At 41.0% G+C, this 17,240-nt stretch overlaps 1 protein-coding gene across 8 annotated transcripts in view; it reads right to left on the bottom strand.

Moving 5' to 3' along the window:
* Positions 1 to 207: 207 nt before the first annotated feature.
* The window catches only part of LOC146005387 (hemolymph lipopolysaccharide-binding protein-like), a 102,518-nt gene continuing 85,485 nt past the window's right edge, over positions 208 to 17,240 (bottom strand). For all 8 annotated transcript variants that reach the window (XM_083144610.1, XM_083144611.1, XM_083144618.1 and 5 more), the window contains 2 exons: positions 7,836 to 8,090; positions 208 to 2,425 (listed from right to left, as the gene is read on the bottom strand). In XM_083144610.1, coding sequence (XP_083000736.1) covers positions 2,256 to 2,425; positions 7,836 to 8,090 — 425 coding nt within the window. In that variant the 3' untranslated portion in view covers positions 208 to 2,255. The remainder of the gene's footprint in view (positions 2,426 to 7,835; positions 8,091 to 17,240) is intronic.

Here is a 17,240-nt window from a genome sequence, read left to right as displayed (position 1 = left end):
CAAAAAATTATACTGGCCATAGTGCCAGTCGCCAGAGCCTCGTTAGTATTTAGTCCAGGGTGTACTACGTGGAAGTGAGGTTGACTTTTGGGCGCCTACGTGGAAGGTACCCCTTACACCGCTCCTTCTAACTGATCATTCACTCTGTCCGAGAACTATATGCATTGAAAAGCAAATAATAATTCAAATTCAAATTCAAATTTTCTTTATTGTAGGGCGAAGTTCAGTCTGAGGCTGTTCTCCCACCTAACCCCGTTTATACATTTGCCTGTTGTACATAAACAAAATCATAATAATAATAAAAATAGAAAAACGATTACAAAGAAAAGAACAACCACAAATAATAATAATAATAACAATTATTATTATTATTATAATGAAGGATACAGCAGATACGATTTTGGGGAAAATGAGTGCAAGTAAATAGTATTTTATGTATTGAATTATATATTTACACATACATAGGACTATTCACAGATTCCGACTATTGGAATGGGAATATAATACACTAACAACCAATACCATACGCCCTCACTACTACTTCGGCTATGCTTATTTAAAATGAAAAGACGTTATCACTCAATATGAATTGTACGGTCAATAAATAACCAGATTAATGCCGTGAAAAAGCGAAATAAAGTGACAGAGCGATGAAACTTACGGGATATGCAAGTCAGGCCGGGGTACGCCACATGTCTGCGAGACGAGTTCCAGACCACGTCGCTAGGTGGCAGTACTGGCAGGAAAGGGAGGTTGTGTATGTGCAATTTGCCTCCAAGGTGCCAGCAAGTCATTCAGTGAGGTGAGTCGTGGCGTATTGTGGCAAGGGACGAGATCTTGCTCAGCAGGTATACACCAGAGAGTAAATGTGACAGCAAGGAGTGGAGACACCCCTCGTCCCAGCGACCCAAGAAAAGCAGACAAGTCGACTTTGTTCGCAAGGTGATGTTCGTGTTTTTCTTTGACCATCGTGGTCCACTTCTCGGTCGCTTCCTCCGGCAGGGTGAGAAAATGCCGTCAAAAACTGTATCACGGATCGCTGTCCTTTGTGGCACCTGACACTGTGAACGCCATGACTCACCTCGCTGAATAACTGACTGACGCCTTGGAGGCAAACTGCCCATACACAGCCTCCCTTCCCTTTCAGTGCTGCCACCTAGCAACGCGGTCTGGAACTCGTCTCGCAGACATGTGGCGTACCCCAGCCTGGCCTACATATCACGTAATTTCATCGATCTGTCATTTTATTTCACTTTTTCACGGCCTTAATCCGGTTATTTATTGACCGTACCAAATAAATATAATCCCCCAGTTTATATTTTGTAAAGAACACACAAATACATTTGTGTAGAAAATAAAGGAAATATATTATGAATCATTACAAGACATTGAAACATAAACACCCTATACTAACGCAGGGGTTGTTAATGGAACTACATCAGCGTGGAATGTGTTCTCCGCAAGGCGAGACGAATCTGTCATACATCATAGTGTTGTGTTGGACCTTTGTTTATTTTCATTTATCTTGATCAGGCAACAATGAAATGTTAACTGAAAAGCCAGTTTCCTAGTAAATAGCATATCTTGAATTTCGAGGTACTAGGTTTTTGAAAATGAAATAAGCAGACTATAACATAAATTTCATGGTGGTTGGCTTGTTCGACAATTATTTAATGTCGTTTTTCTACTTCTGTAGGCTAATTGTGATGGTGAAAATGAATTGTGGTTAGATGAAATAGAGGAAAGAACAATGATAATGGGACATCAAAACAACCTGGAGGATATAGGAATCCAGAATCTCTACCAGCGAGACACATGAGTTGGTTAAATGGTTGTAAGGTTAAGTTTGTTTTAGGGATTATGAAATACAGTTCTCTACGTGCTCAAGAAATTAGCTAAATATAATTAGAGAATTCAATTTAATTAAGTTGCAACTCATATGTTGTAAGTCAAAACTTTATTGCTTCATATTGAACTGTGAAGTGTTTTAATCTTAAATTATGGTAGTAAAAAATATATGTTGTTTCGATTACAAGCAGAAGTACGTATGTGCTAAATGGCCTTCTGTATAATAAATGTATTGAATATATTTCAAGCCTATGGTATTAATCTCAACAATCGTACAACACACAGTTTCATATGAAAAAAAAAATTGAACATTCATCACTTCATTTTACAACAGATCTTTATGATAAAACGAGAAAAAGAAAAACAAGAAGGTATTTATGGTAAGTAGAGCTAATAGCTGACAAAATTTATTTGCTTTCACTTGCATACTTTTCGCACACAAACGCTCTTTGGAGGTCGCATCTAATGTCATTCAGTTTTCCTTCACTGCTCATTGACCCGCAGTCTTCATCAGCAGCAAATTCGCTGTTGGGCTCCATAAAATCCCAAGAATTGTAAATGCCGTACAGATCCTCTCCTACAAAACACAGAAATATTCATTTGATGTAACAAGTAACTTCCAAATTTACATTAAATGCATCCGTTTATTCATGTAAATGATATAAACCCACTCAATATGATCTTGACTCATCGTGCGTACATGAGAAGAGAGTGAACCCACTCGTCCAAGGAGTGTGCACGAGTGACGTTACGATACAACCTAGCAATACGTTCTCCAATACTGTACCCACACTCCCAAAATGGCAATTTTACATTACCTTACAGTAACCCAATCGCCTAGGCGATGCCCCTATAAAAAGGTGAAACACCTTGGGGAATTAAAAAAAAAGGCAGAGGAAAATTTTAAAACATAACCTTTCAGTAAACTCTGTTTTGTGCTTTGGCTCCTTGTGGTGCACGACGGCAAAGCAGCTGGAATGCTATTTCCAATGCTGCATAAAAGGGCTAAGTTGTGAGCGCAAGACGGGTCATTGAGGGAGAAAAAGGGCTCGTCAGCGTTCGCCTCCACGAAAATACAGTGCATTATGATTGGTTATGCTACGGAAATAGGACCGATCTTATCCTTGAGAAATGCCATGAAATATGCTATGGCATCTGAAACGCCATAAAGTTTTTCGGTTAGACGGGTAGCATTTTGGTCATGGCAGAAATGTTAAGAAAAGTGCAAAGGACAATGTTGTTTGTCTAAAGCGGGCCTTAAAGCAGGGTTCAAAGACTATTGGATGCAATTTCCCAAGGCTTTATTCAATGCTGTGAAACACGTAAAAGAACCTGAAGTCTAAGCCGGCTCAATATCTCGGCGGCAAAACGGGTCATCAAGGGAAGCATGGGTTCGTTGCGGTCGTTTATCATACAATAAAACGAATAATGCATGAAATCATACTCGTTACTTTCTTTGACTGCAGCAGGAAGTGTGGTGCTTGTAAGTATGTCAAAACCGACAGCGATGAATTTGCCAAAGATGAAGATATTAACTGCCACTTCAACGACATCGTAAGGCACTTCGAAGAAAACCTAGGAAATACTTTTTTCTCTCTTCGACAATAACAACATGTGATACGAAAGAGGAACATAAATTAAGAGTATTTGAAAATAAAATCCTTAGGAAAATATTTGTACATACCTAAAAGAGATGAGGAGACAGGTGAGTGAAGAAAGTTACATAATTTAGAGCTGCATAATATGTATTCATGTCCAGATATTATTAGAATGATTAAATCAAGAAGACTTAGGTGGGCAGGCCATGTGGCACGAATGGGAGAGGAAAGACGAGTTTACAGGATTCTTGTTGGGAAACCTAATGGTTGAGACCTGTAGGAAGGCCAAGACGAAGGTGAAGGGATGACGTATAGATGGAACTAAAGGAGATCGGTAAGGATGAAAAAGATTGGATTGATCTTACCCAGGATAGGGACAGGTGGAAGGATTGTGTTGCTGCATCCATAAACCCTCGGGTTTAAGAAAGATAGAGAGTTATTCAGTTAGTTACTTAGATACAAAATTCCGCACAGCGTTCATCCACGTTCATCGCTCGAGTGTTGTGTTTAGATTGCATCAGGGAAAAAGTTTGTTCAGGGTTAATCATGATATTAAGGCACCCGGAACCCTTCTACGTAAAATTAACCATGGGCACAGATAATCTGATACCCCTTTTCATATAGTACATGATCACGTATTCTATCGCAAACATCAGTCAAAGATTTAGGCAAGAAATAGGTCTGCTGCAATGTCCGTCACGGAATCTGTGAAGGAATTGGTTCTTGCGGTCAAAAAATGAATGGACGATCTTTGGCAAGGCCATCTTGTGGAGATGAATACGAGAAATCACAAATGGCTTTGCAAAATACATTGTTACACAAAGGCTACCACAGTGTCTCCCACTTCTTAAGGCAGGCTTTAGACATTTCCCTTAATATTTTTCTGAACATTTATGCCATGACCAAAACGCTACCATGTAAATAGAGAAGTCTTATGACATTTCAGATACCATGGCATATTTCTTAGCATTTCTCAAGGATAAGATCCATCCTATTTTCGGAGCATTTTTCGTAGCATAACCAATCAGAACCGACCTCTAGGTCACGAGTGTAGATGTAATGGCTGCCGCGTGAGATGTAAACAATGTATCACTTCACAATTTTAAAAGACGATAACTATTCAACGGAGAGGAATAACGTTTCGTATTAAATAGTTTTAGGTACAAAAGAATGGCGCTGCTTACACATACTTTATAACGTATGCAGTAAACGTATGAAATAATATTTTAGTTGTTTCAATTGTAAACATCGTGCACTCAACATATATGCTGTAACTCGACGTGCTTTTCGTGCTGTATATATTATACACTGTAATCGCAAAATCTAACCGAAATGTTCGATGAAATGCTTCCGTGTAGAGTAGTTTCTGCTATAATATTTTAGGAAGCATTTACCTTGCATTTATGCTAGCAAAAATGTTAAAGATGATTATCCCGTATAAAGCAGGCCTAAAAATTTCCTGAAGGGACACTTACAAAGAAACTGTCATGCTAAGGACTGGACTCAAACCAGTGACGGCGCCCAAGTGATGCAAGCGAAAGGGCACCAACTTATTGACCAGATCTGTGGGGTAAAAGTGGAATACTGAATGCCACTGTACGGACAACGAAGTTAGTAATAAGGTGTGTTTTATACAGCGTATATTGATACACTTATAGGTTTAATTGTGTCTTCTGCAAATATGCTGTATAAAGAAACAAACTACCGGAATAGAAAGTGAGGTGAGTGTACATACACCTTCCAGAAAATAATCCCGTCCGTCGTCTGTTTCTCAATGGAGTCTATTAGTGGTGACGTCAGAAGCAGACGACGAACTGGAATTGAGTCTAAAGAACGGGAAAACGTGTTTTCTTCCTATTCAAATAATAGGATTTTCCATTGGAAGGGGTAGTTTTAATTATTGTGCAGCAGTTATGAAACAAAATTATGATGCGTGTCGTACATCGATGTAAACATGAGATTTCGGAGAATACGACTATATATCACACATACCTTACAGAGGATAAGGTAAAGAATAACCGGAGTAAGAAAATCGTGCATTTTCATAACATTCCAGTTCCGAGCACAGCCGAAGCCGAGCCGAGGCTCACCCGAACTCAAGTCGATCACGCTGCCGCTATGGATGATGGGAGACCAGCAGCCTCAGGCCATTAAGTTAAGATTTTACAATACCGGACACATCTGTAATTTCTATCCTAATTCTTATACTCACAAAATACGTAGTGCTGATGAAGTATCCGAGGTTAACATGTGGTGGTAACGTGTTGAAATTGTTATTTGACGTGCGGAAGTTGTAAAATAAGCTTCTCAATTACCGCGATCGTTCTCCGTATAGATGCATGGAAACCATGTTGCGAATCACTTACGCTGTCTACAGCGTTGCTACACTGTTGCTTTCTTACTTGCACAGTATGGATCATGGAAGAATGGCGGAACATTCGCTTTACTCATTTTCCAACTCATTTATTCTTTACATTCTCATCTGTAAGGTATATGTTATATACAAACGTATTCCCCGAAATTTTATCTTTACATTGATGTGTGATGCACGTCACATTTTTGTCTCGTAACTGCTGTCACGATTCTTAAAGCTACCCTTTGCAATGGGAAACTCAGTGTATTTGAATAGAGAAAAAACACGTTTTTATCTGTTTAGACTCAGTCCCAGCTCGTCGTCTGCTGTAACGTAACACTAACGGAGTCCATTGTTTTTCCTGCCTGCCGTCACTGACAAGCCCTGCACTTCAGAGAGCGAGACCGGAAGTCAACCCTTTATGCTCTTGGACACACGGGACTTCTGTGAGTGGCGCCGTTTCGAAAATGACTGAAATGTTTGACAAAATGACTGAACCGTGCATAAGCGTGGAATCTCATTGAGGAGCACTCGGGCAACACACGCATGCTATCGAGGGAAGTGGGGAGCGGGGAGCGGGGAATACGCCGCAGACCAACCAGACAACAGCGGTCGTGCTGAGAGTTACGACGTCGCGGGAAGAGGTGCTGCCCGCACCTCGTTCCACGGACTGCTGTGCTTCTTATCGCGCTGGATTGGTCGCTTCCTCACTCCAAATTTTCCTTGCCAGCATGTAAGCCGCCCGCCGTAAGACTGGACAAGAGCAACAGAACCTCTCCAGCGGTGGAACAACGTAATAGGGAACAACATTGCCACGTAAGGCACTATAATTCTTGATTCTGTCTCTGATGGCGCAGACAAGCAATACCAACACGGCTAGTATTGCAAAGACATTTTGCTCCGTATAACTAACGACTACTGTATTTTCACTTCTTGTGCAACTCGCGATATCAAAAGCGTGCGACAAACAATAATAACATGATTTCGTCTGCAACTAGCTTGTGGCACAGCACGATACTGAATGCGGCACCAACGCAACAGTTACATTTTGTGGTAGTTTTGTGCAATTGCACCAATATAGGTATATATGCGACTCATTTTGAAGGTGATTATGAACATTCTCAAATCAATCATTTCATTTTAAGTTGAACTTAGAAGTTATTTTGTGTCACAACTTTAGTGACAAATATACCAAATTTTTACTATAAATATGATAGCCTTATGCTTACTTCTCAAATGATAGTGTTGATGATTTGTCGTTTAGATGCTGCAACAGGTTGGTCCATTCTAGAGCCAGAATCTTATTTCCAAGTATTTTCATTTCGTTACGTCCACCGCCTTCCATGTCTTAATTTTAAGAATTCCCTGACTTACCTGGCGTGTCTGACAGAAAATAAAATATTTTAAATCTCCATGGCAACGACTACAATTGTGCACAGCAAGATTCAATTTCTTATTGTTAGGACAATTCCTATGGTAACGTGTATGAAAATTATACATGGAATGAACATTTCCCGCTTAACCGATAGAGAGGGTCGAGCTGGTTCGATTGTGTGTAAAATCATTGATTTTTCTTCAATAGTAAAGAATAAATGAGCGTTTGTAATTTGGACAGTTCCCAAGAGGGTACCGATTTATCGGAAATCTACATGGAACTTCCTGTGTTGGACCCCCAAGTCACAAGGAAGGTTGAACGAATCTTTGAAAAGGACAAATCTTGAATTGCTTCACTTGGACGCTCTTTCAGCAACTCAAGATCATTGGTATCGGCAAAGAGAATTCAACCGATACGAAAATGCATTATGTTAATTTATACTGTGTTTTAATGACATAATAACGGCTTCTCCGATGGCGTAGTGGTAACATCGTCGCCTTGTAATTAAGGTGCCCCAGGTTCAGTTCCCGGTGGAGGCACAGTAGTTCAAATCCCATTTTAAACTGTAGATCCAATTCTGATTATCCTTCCTGTGCATAAAGTGAACTTAAAACCAAAACTCGAACTAACAATAGTAACAGCGACAGATTTCACCACTCACCTAGAACCGTCTCGTAGAGTCCCTCAGCGTTCCTGTCGTGAAATCCAATGAACGCATAACCTTCCGCAGGGGCGCCGTAACTCGCAAAAATGTTTTTTACAGAGTTCTGTTCTTCAACTGAATTGATGACAGCTAAGTATGCTCCTTGCAGTGTACAAGCAATTACTGCCTCGTTCCACACTCTTTGCTCCGTGTGGTAAATGTGGCGTCCCACTTGGTGCCCTGGTCCATATTCAAACACTCTGCTTCGATTGTCTGCAATGATCAAAACACCACGCTTTTATAATTATCGTTAATTATTCTATAATAACCACAATTCGGTAATAACACACTTCTCAAAACTATTAAGTATTATTATCCGCCTCTACAATAGGTGGAATCTGAAATAGTTGACTGATGCCATGACGCAATTTACTCTCATGTGCTATTCTGGAAGACAGGATCACACTCTCTCTACAAACACAATGTAAAAACTTGTGACAAAAAAGAATCAAACATCAAACATAATAAAACACGTTGAAGGCCATTATTAATTTGAAAGTTGCGAAAATTATAATACATAGTTTGAGAATACATATTGTACGAGTGGTTTAAATACAGCAACATATCAAAATACACAATTATATAAATTCATTTTTAATGCATGAATTGACACAGCTATATGTGAAATTTTGCTATCTTTGAAACGATTTTGTCTGATCTTCCCAACTGATGCATTTCTAATGCATCACATGGAACACCAGCTGATGAGAGTGCCATTTTATGCATTTCTGTGTATATTTAGATACACCAAAAAGTGCATAATTTGCAGCTTGCACGTTAATGTGTTATTGGAGTCAACGTATATGTGTCAATTGACACGTTTGTGTTCTGTCTATATGATGTGTGTAATGATAGGCTATATATTTAGAGCCAAACTTGAGCCTATAGTGAAACATTTTAAGGGTATTGAGGAAATTTTGAGACGATGTCTGGGGGGGGTGTTGTAGGATGTTGCTGTGTGTGGATAAATCACTGGTTTCGCCACCGAGATTGTCGCTACGTACCCCACGTTGGGCGACATTCTTGCTACGCTTGACGTCGGCTCAAATGCGCTACGGTTTCTGTAGCATCTTCAACCTTCTTGCACGGAAAAGACATTAAATATAGAGCTTCATCACAAGCAGCTCAACTACATACCGCGTGAGTTACAACCTGTCACGTTTCCCGCGCTAGCGATCACTCGTCAGTTTCTGCGCCAATGAGAAACGAGGGAAAAGTAGTCTGCTGGGCAGCGAGGAGCGAATAGAAGCCAACAGAGAGGCGCTTACGCAGACAGCGTTGCCACGTTGCAGTCTAACTCCCATGTGTTTTGTTGGTGTCTGCAAGAAACTTGTTTTATAAGCGTTGTGCTGATTAGTGTGGTGTTGAATTCGTACATTCCTGCGTATCTTACGTGCAACCTGACCTCAGCTCGGCCCAAGGCAGGGTTCACTCTGTCTACAACGGCAACGTCGTGTGGTTTCTGCTAGCCAACGATCCTCAAGCGCGGGAAACATGACAGGATGTACCTAACGCGGTATAGGTTTGGTATGTTCGAAACCATTTTAAGATAAACTTTTATCTTTCAAGTATCTATCAGTAACAAGAAGAGCTTGAAATTCTAATAGGAGTAACTTAGCGGTGGCAAGGGGGGCACTTGCATACTTCCCCGCGCCCTAAATTTTCAAATCTATTAAAATTTACAAGTTGAGAGTACTACGTAGGGTACTTTGAACCAACAACCATATAAATACCGATACTCTCATCGATTCCCACCGATACCTACCCCATGTTAATCTTATGGGCGCTTTAGGCTTAATTCTGATATAATCAAACTCTGTGTTCACATTCTTGCAACTTTAAAGCTAAGCCCCGCTAAGGAATGGGACACATACCACAAGGTAGATAACTTCGTCCCCTGTTTAACAAAACAGCCCCCAACCCTTATCTCCAAGGGGTGGTTTTTCTGCAACTGTTTTAGTGAAGTGGTGCAAAGTGCTAGTGTCGCGACTCGATAGCGTGTCAACCAGCTACGTGGAGTCTGCAGGATACGTGTGACATTTTGACGTCACAGTGTGTGTGGCAGGAAATCATCTGAGGTGGCTGAGCACGTGGATTTGTTATTGTTGCTTTGAAGTGACAGTTGGACCACGTGCGTCTCCTTTCGCGCGGGAACTTTTTCGGAGCCGATAAATGACATTACAAGTGCCGTATAGTTAAATAAGAAGAATGCCGGCTCCTCCCGGAGCCACCCCGAGGAACAGAGTGGGATCCAAATCGGATCAACCCCCCGAACAACCATTCGACCCCTTCAGAAGGGGTGGTTTGGCCCACTCACCCCCCGAATCCACCCCTCCTCACTCTAAGAGGAGACACCAATCCAGTAATGAGGAACTGGCTGTAGCCTCGCGGCTCAATGAAGACAACACCAACCCAAACCCCTTACCCACCCCCACCCCCTCAGGAAGTCGAATGGCGGAAATCCTGCCGGATTCGACAGAAATACAATTAGGAGCATTTCAGAAAATACAATTAGAGCTAACAACAATGATTTTTAAAGAAAAAAGTATATCAGCGGATAAAAGGGCCCAATTCTTGGAACTACTTGCCAAGCAAAACCAGCTATACATGGAAAAGGTTGCAGATAGCCGATCCCTAAGAACAGCATGCCAAATTCTGGAGGCAAAGCCTAATTCAACAATGATCAAACCTACCTATGCCGAATCCCTTTCTAAACCAGCACAACAAAGCGCTAAGGTAAACCAAATTCAGAAAGTGACTGATAAGGCAAGCCATACAGTATTTATTACTGCCACGGATAATCAAAACACCAGAGCAATCTGGGACAACTTTACTGCCTCTGTGGATCCAGTTAGGGAGGGAGTAAGGATAAAGGCCATGAGATCAACCCCCAAAACCCTAATTATTGAAACATCCACAAAGGAAGATGTAGAAAATTTTTTAAAAAACCCAAATCTTAAGAACAAACACCTAAACGCGGACCTCCCTAAAAAACGTAATCCTTTGATGATTATGTATGACGTTCCTACAAGCAAGGAGGAAGCGAGCATCACAGAAGAATTTTATGTGCTCAATGAAATTGAAAGCAAACTAGGGATGCCATACCAGGAATTTCAAGAAAAATTCAAATTCAGATTCAAAACCGGCCCACGAAATAAGACTGTTTCGCACAGGGTGTATGAACTGGACCCCAAAATCAGAAAATTAATACTTACCTTTGACAAAATCCACCTTGCATACGTGTCCTTGTCCATTAAGGACTACCTTGTAGTCCCAACCTGCGCAACGTGCAGGGACTATGGACATGTTGGAAGGCATTGCAGGGGGGAGAGGTGCTGCGACAGGTGTGGTGAGGTGGGACACGAGAGGGAACAATGCAGGAGGGAGGGACAGCAAAGGATATGTATACCCTGCACTAAAAGAAAAAGAAACTGCAACGAAAATCCTAAGGAATGCCCGACAATGAAGTTCTTTTTACAAAGGCTGATCGAAAAAACGAACTATGGAGCGTAATGATAATAATAGAAGAAAAAGCAAAAACACCCCCAGCCGCCGACGTCGAAATGCGGCAAGAGCGGCGGCCTACGAACTCCGAATAAGACAAGAACTTAGGAATATAATAAATCATACGTTTAGAATCCCGCTCTCACTTCAACTGTCTAACTCAAACCCAATAGGCGAAATATCCTCCCCCCCAACCTACCAATACATTAACTTCTTCCTTCTTTTTCCCACCTCCATGATGCGGGGCTCTCCTACTGTTCATTACCAACCTTTATTGAGCGAAAAAATCCCTGGTCTGAAATTATGTGCTTTTGTTGTTCCACCTCCCTTTAAGGGATCCACGTGTCTAGTCGATCCAGCCTCGCCCCCTGAGTTAATTCTCCCCTCACCACCACCCACCCCTCCAGAAACACCCTCGATTGCCTCGTCAATGACTTGTCTAGGATCCCCGGATAGCTATGACCATTTCCCCACAGACTCCCAAATGGAGACACATATCCACCCCCTTCAACCCCCCTCCCACCAGACACGCCAGATAGCTATGACCATTTCCCCACAGACTCCCAAATGGAGACACATATCCACCCCCTCCAACCCCCCTCCCCACCAGACACACCAGATAGCTATGTCCATTTCCCCACAGACTCTCAAATGGAGACACATATCCACCTCCTTCAACCCCCCTCCCCACCAGACACACTAGAAGTCCATTCGAATTCAACAATGAACCCGGAAGCAACTCCCTTCTGTCCAAAATCTAAATCACCAACTGGAAACAAACCCGACAATATCCAACTTCGAACGTCACATAACCCAGATTCTCTTCAACCCGAAGAAGATACAAAAGTAAGGTACCCAAACTTCACAAAGCCTATTATGATGGAAATAAAGAACCCGGACCCACCGGATCTCCCAATTTCCCCGATTGATCCCACCCGAATATATCAAAAGTTCGAACTAAATCTCCAATTAAGTCGACTTGAAGAAAAGGAAAATCTAATAACCGCTCTCCGCCTGCTCGTCCGTCTGAAACAAGATGGAGGAAAGCAGATTGCCTTCCCGCATCCGGAAGTCGTGGACAAAATGCTCCTAAGATGCTGCAATATCCCGGTGGACCCTGATAAACTGCATGAATTATTAAAAATAGCATTTGGACGACGAGACCTAGAATTAAATTTGGAAGAAGTATATGCAGATTTTGCTAGGAGTCATGGAAGAGTTGTACAGAATTCGGCGAACCCATGGCCTTTATGGACCTCGGTAGTACGTCATTAATTAAGGAACACGAAAACAAACTGAAGATGCTGCAGGTAAACCTGAACGGTGCGGTGTTAGCGACTGAAGAAATCTTTACATACGCTAGAAACAATAATGTGGACATGCTATTACTCCAGGAGCCATATTTCCTAAACGGGAAGATTATCCATGTCCCTATTGGAGCAAGGGTAATATACAATCAAGACCAAAATACGAAATCTGCAATAGTGTCACTTAACAAGGCTACAACCATTTTGAAAATTGCACACTTTTCCGACACGCATATAAATTGTATAGAAGTAAATCATGGCAAACTAAATTTTATAATAGTAAATTGCTACTGCCAATACAGCCACAATATTGAAGTGTATACTGCCCGAATCAGGAATGCCTGCCTAGCGTATCCAAATCAAAAACTGCTCTTAACACTGGACAGCAACGCTTCCTCTCCCCTATGGTTTGGAAAGAAAATAAATAATAATGGAGAAAAAATGATGAATTTAATAGCAGAACTAAATTTAATAATAGAAAATATTCAGGGAAATCCACCTACATATAGAGGACGAGCGGGAGCAAGTAGCAATATTGACTTAACATTGACAAATAACAGAATGTCGAAATTAATAGAAAATTGGATGGTGCATGATATGATCACAACCAGTGATCATAATGTGATCTCCTTCAATGTGAGATTAGAATCACCACAAGCAGAAATTGACCAACCAGCTCCGGCGTACAATTGGAATAAGACCGATAAGGAGATCTTACTCGCTAACATCAACTTACCAAAAAATCCCGGACCATGGAAGAGTACAGATGAATGGGCGAAAATTCTAACAAAAAATCTTCAGGTCGGAATAGCGGCTTCAACACCGAGAAGATTACACAATACCCGGAAAAAACCCTGGTCTACAAATCTCACCAAGCTTAGAGCCAAAATGCGAAACTCCAGAAGGCAATACCAGAAAACAAATATTCACAACAGAGGAGTATATTTAGAGGCATATCGCAGGGATAAAGCCCGCTACGCAGCGGAGCTGAAGGATTTTAAATACAAAAACTGGTGCAAGTTCGTAAAAAACAACCTGGAACGGGACAAGTGGGGATTACCCTATAAAATAATGACAAATAAAATAAAAGTAGAAGAAAGTATTACAACACTAAGAAAACCGGATGGCTCTTTTACAAGAGACATGAAGGAGACAGGAGAATTGCTACTACATGGATTGCTGCCGGATGACGAGGAGGAAACCGACAACGAAAAGAACAAGGAGGTTAGAACAAGCTGCAGACAATGTCCAAATTCCATACCCATTGTACCGTTCGAGCCGGAGGAGGTCATTGGAGAATTGGCAACTATGAAAAATGGTAAAGCACCAGGGCCAGACGGAATTCCTGCAGAAATTCTTAAACTATCCGCCCCCGAAACAATTAACTTCATAACGGCCCTGTTTAATTTGTGTTTGATTCGCAAGGAATTCCCTGCATCATGGAAAGAGGGAAAACTTGCCGTAATTAAAAAGGAAACCAAGATCGACGAAAAAAGTTTGAAGTCGTATAGGCCCATCTGCCTCCTCAATACTATAGGGAAATTATTCGAGAAAATGTTAAACAAAAGATTGCAAGACTTTCTAACCATGTGTGGCAACACAGGTAGCCAGTTCGGTTTCACAAAGGGCCGATCGACGGAAGATGCAATAAACGCCCTGAAGGAGGAAGTTACAAGATCAAACAAGAAAATAGTTGTAGCTATCTTCGCTGATATCAGCGGCGCCTTTGACAACCTCTGGTGGCCTAACCTGTTTCAGACTTTAAAGAAAATAAATTGTCCAGGCACACTGTTTCAAATTTTGGAGGACTATTTTAGAAATCGCAGGGTCTCCCTGAGGATAGGCGATAACAAACTAACAAAAACCACGACGAAGGGATGCCCACAGGGCTCAGTGTTGGGTCCTCACCTGTGGAATATCAACTTAGAACCTTGTCTTCGTACCCTGGGTGAGAATCCGGACGTGGTCAGAATTATAGCCTACGCGGATGATATCGTCCTGGTCTGCGCTGACGACTCTAGAGCTAAGGTGGAACGCAAGGCAAACAATGCTTTAAAAACCTTGGGAGACTGGTGCAGAGACGCTAAACTAGAACTGTCGGCAGAGAAGACTAAATATCTTATCGCTAAAGGCCATCTTAGCACCAGCAGGAATCCATCCATTAGGATACTGGGATCAGCTATACAGAGATCGGTCAACTTTAAATACCTCGGCGTGACCATGGGAGAGGGTATAAAATTCGGAGTACATATCAAAAACATTACAGCAAAGGCGGAAATGGCGATGGGTAAACTCACCAGAGTGGCATCCCAACAGTTTGGCCTGAAACCAAGCACAATCGAAGCATATATCCGAGCAATATACTACTCCATTGTGACTTACGCAGCCTCTACCTGGTTTGAGAGTCTAGCTTTGAAAAAGAACGTCAGAGTTCTCAGGGCTTCTCAACGAAGAATATTGCTAAGAACAACAGGCGCGTTTGGAACAACTTCCACAGAAGCATTGCTAACCCTGACTGGACATCTCCCTTTAGATTTAGAAGTAAAATGGAGGGCGGGTAGATACTTTTTTAAGAAAGGAAATGAAGACAAAATGATCTCCTGTATAGGAAACTTCACCCCAACCCTGCATGAAATGAGAAAATCCCTGTTGGACAGATGGCAAGAGGAATGGAACAATGCCGAAAATGGGAGACGGACATATACCTTTATCCCGGATGTCCGAAGCAGTACACAGACAAAAATATTTCATACAGGGGGCCTGTTGCATCTTCTAACAGGACATGGACCGTATGGCAAATATCTTCACCGAATTGGCAGTGCCCTGGAACCGAAATGTACCTACTGCGGAGCTACGGAGGATTCTCCCGAGCATAGAGTCTTCTTCTGCCCGGAAACAACTGACAGGATCAAAACTTTGCGAAGAGAACTTCCTACTTTTGATATTAGAACACTTCTATGCGAGCAGCAAATTCAAAATCTGAAGATCTTGGCTGACGAAGTCTCAAAAGAAGAAATTCAACACACGACACCGTAACACGGCCCCCACAAACAGCCAACAAACACCGGAAGAACCTAGGAGAAGTGCGAGAATACAAAGGCAAAGGATCACCCCGGCCCTCGAGCAGGAGGAAGAGAATGATGAAGAACAATGAGGCACCACCAACTGTATCAAGAAGAAGGCACTACGTGGTATCAACTGGAAGACGGGAAGCCGCAGAAAGAAGAAGAATTCGTCCTGTTCGGATGCTAGGGGAAAAGCACAAAGATTATTTGTTGAGAGTGGCGGAAGCCAGGTTAAAATATATAGTAATTAAATAAAATAAAAATAAAAATTTAAAGAAATATGGTATGCTGGTATTCCAGCACCCGGTGACATTGGCATTCCAATGTCTAATCTAAACCCCAAACTAATTAACATCAAATTAAACAAGCACTATATTATTATTCATTTAAATTATTTTTATTCAAATTCTAACAAATTCAAAAAAAAAAAACAACTTAATTCACTGTATGTCATATAATGAAGATCAGAGTGTACCCATTTTGATCGACAACTTAGCATTTCAATATTGTTTTATTTTATTTTTTATTTTATTTTATTGTTGTCATACCTTATTTACTCTTTTGTACAATTAATATTAACTTTAAAATATTTCAAACGCAACTCAAGCTACATAAGTCATGGACTGAAATAGGAGGAGTAGGACGAACCGACAGGGATAAGAACACCTAGCCTCTGGGGTGAGCAATCTCCCAAACAATAAATTCAAATAACTAAAGGTCCTCAACCTATTGCGATCTGTCCTTGGCGGTTCGTCTTGCGGCATGGATTAAACATACTATAGATTCCGGGAGTCCGGAATCCGGATCACAGTGCATACATAAAACAAGAAAAAGGATGTGAAAAGAAATAAAATAAACATAACTAAATAAAAATGACACAATTATACTAAAATATAACTATGTGCTGGTATCTGTGAAGACCACTAACAATACTGTAATGTGTAATTTGTGACTTGTAATTTACATATAATAATCAAATCACTGTATTGGGAACCATGTATATGTATGTGTCTTATATATATATATATTTTTCTTTCTCTTCTTATATTTGTTTTATATATATATATATGTGTACTGTAGTAAAGGATAATTTAAATAAAGGTAGTGTGTGCAACAATAATGGGTGAACCGTAATACGAGCAACTGCCGTCCCAGTTTATATCAGAGGCACTGGGACATGCGCATACCCTCGAATGTATGCGGGTGGAGGTTAGGATACATTCGGGGGTTCCCCCATTACTCTCATCGATTCCCACCGATACCAATGCTAGAAAATTGAAATATTTAAAATGCTACGGACTTATGCATCAACCCAATAAATACATAAACACTTAAACCAATTAAGTACCAGAAATTCCTGTAAGTCCTCATATTTTTATTATATTGTGCTTAATGATAATTGATTGCTTGAATTTGTTTGCACGAAAATTCCCAGTGGAGAAGTAACTATACAAGTTAGAGTTATTTTTCTGGAATCAGTATCTGTA

Source organism: Lepisma saccharinum, chromosome 23 (genome assembly GCF_977018435.1).
Source record: "Lepisma saccharinum chromosome 23, izLepSacc3.1, whole genome shotgun sequence".
Lineage (NCBI taxonomy): Eukaryota > Metazoa > Arthropoda > Insecta > Zygentoma > Lepismatidae > Lepisma > Lepisma saccharinum.
This window is presented reverse-complemented; position numbering and strand designations above follow the sequence as displayed.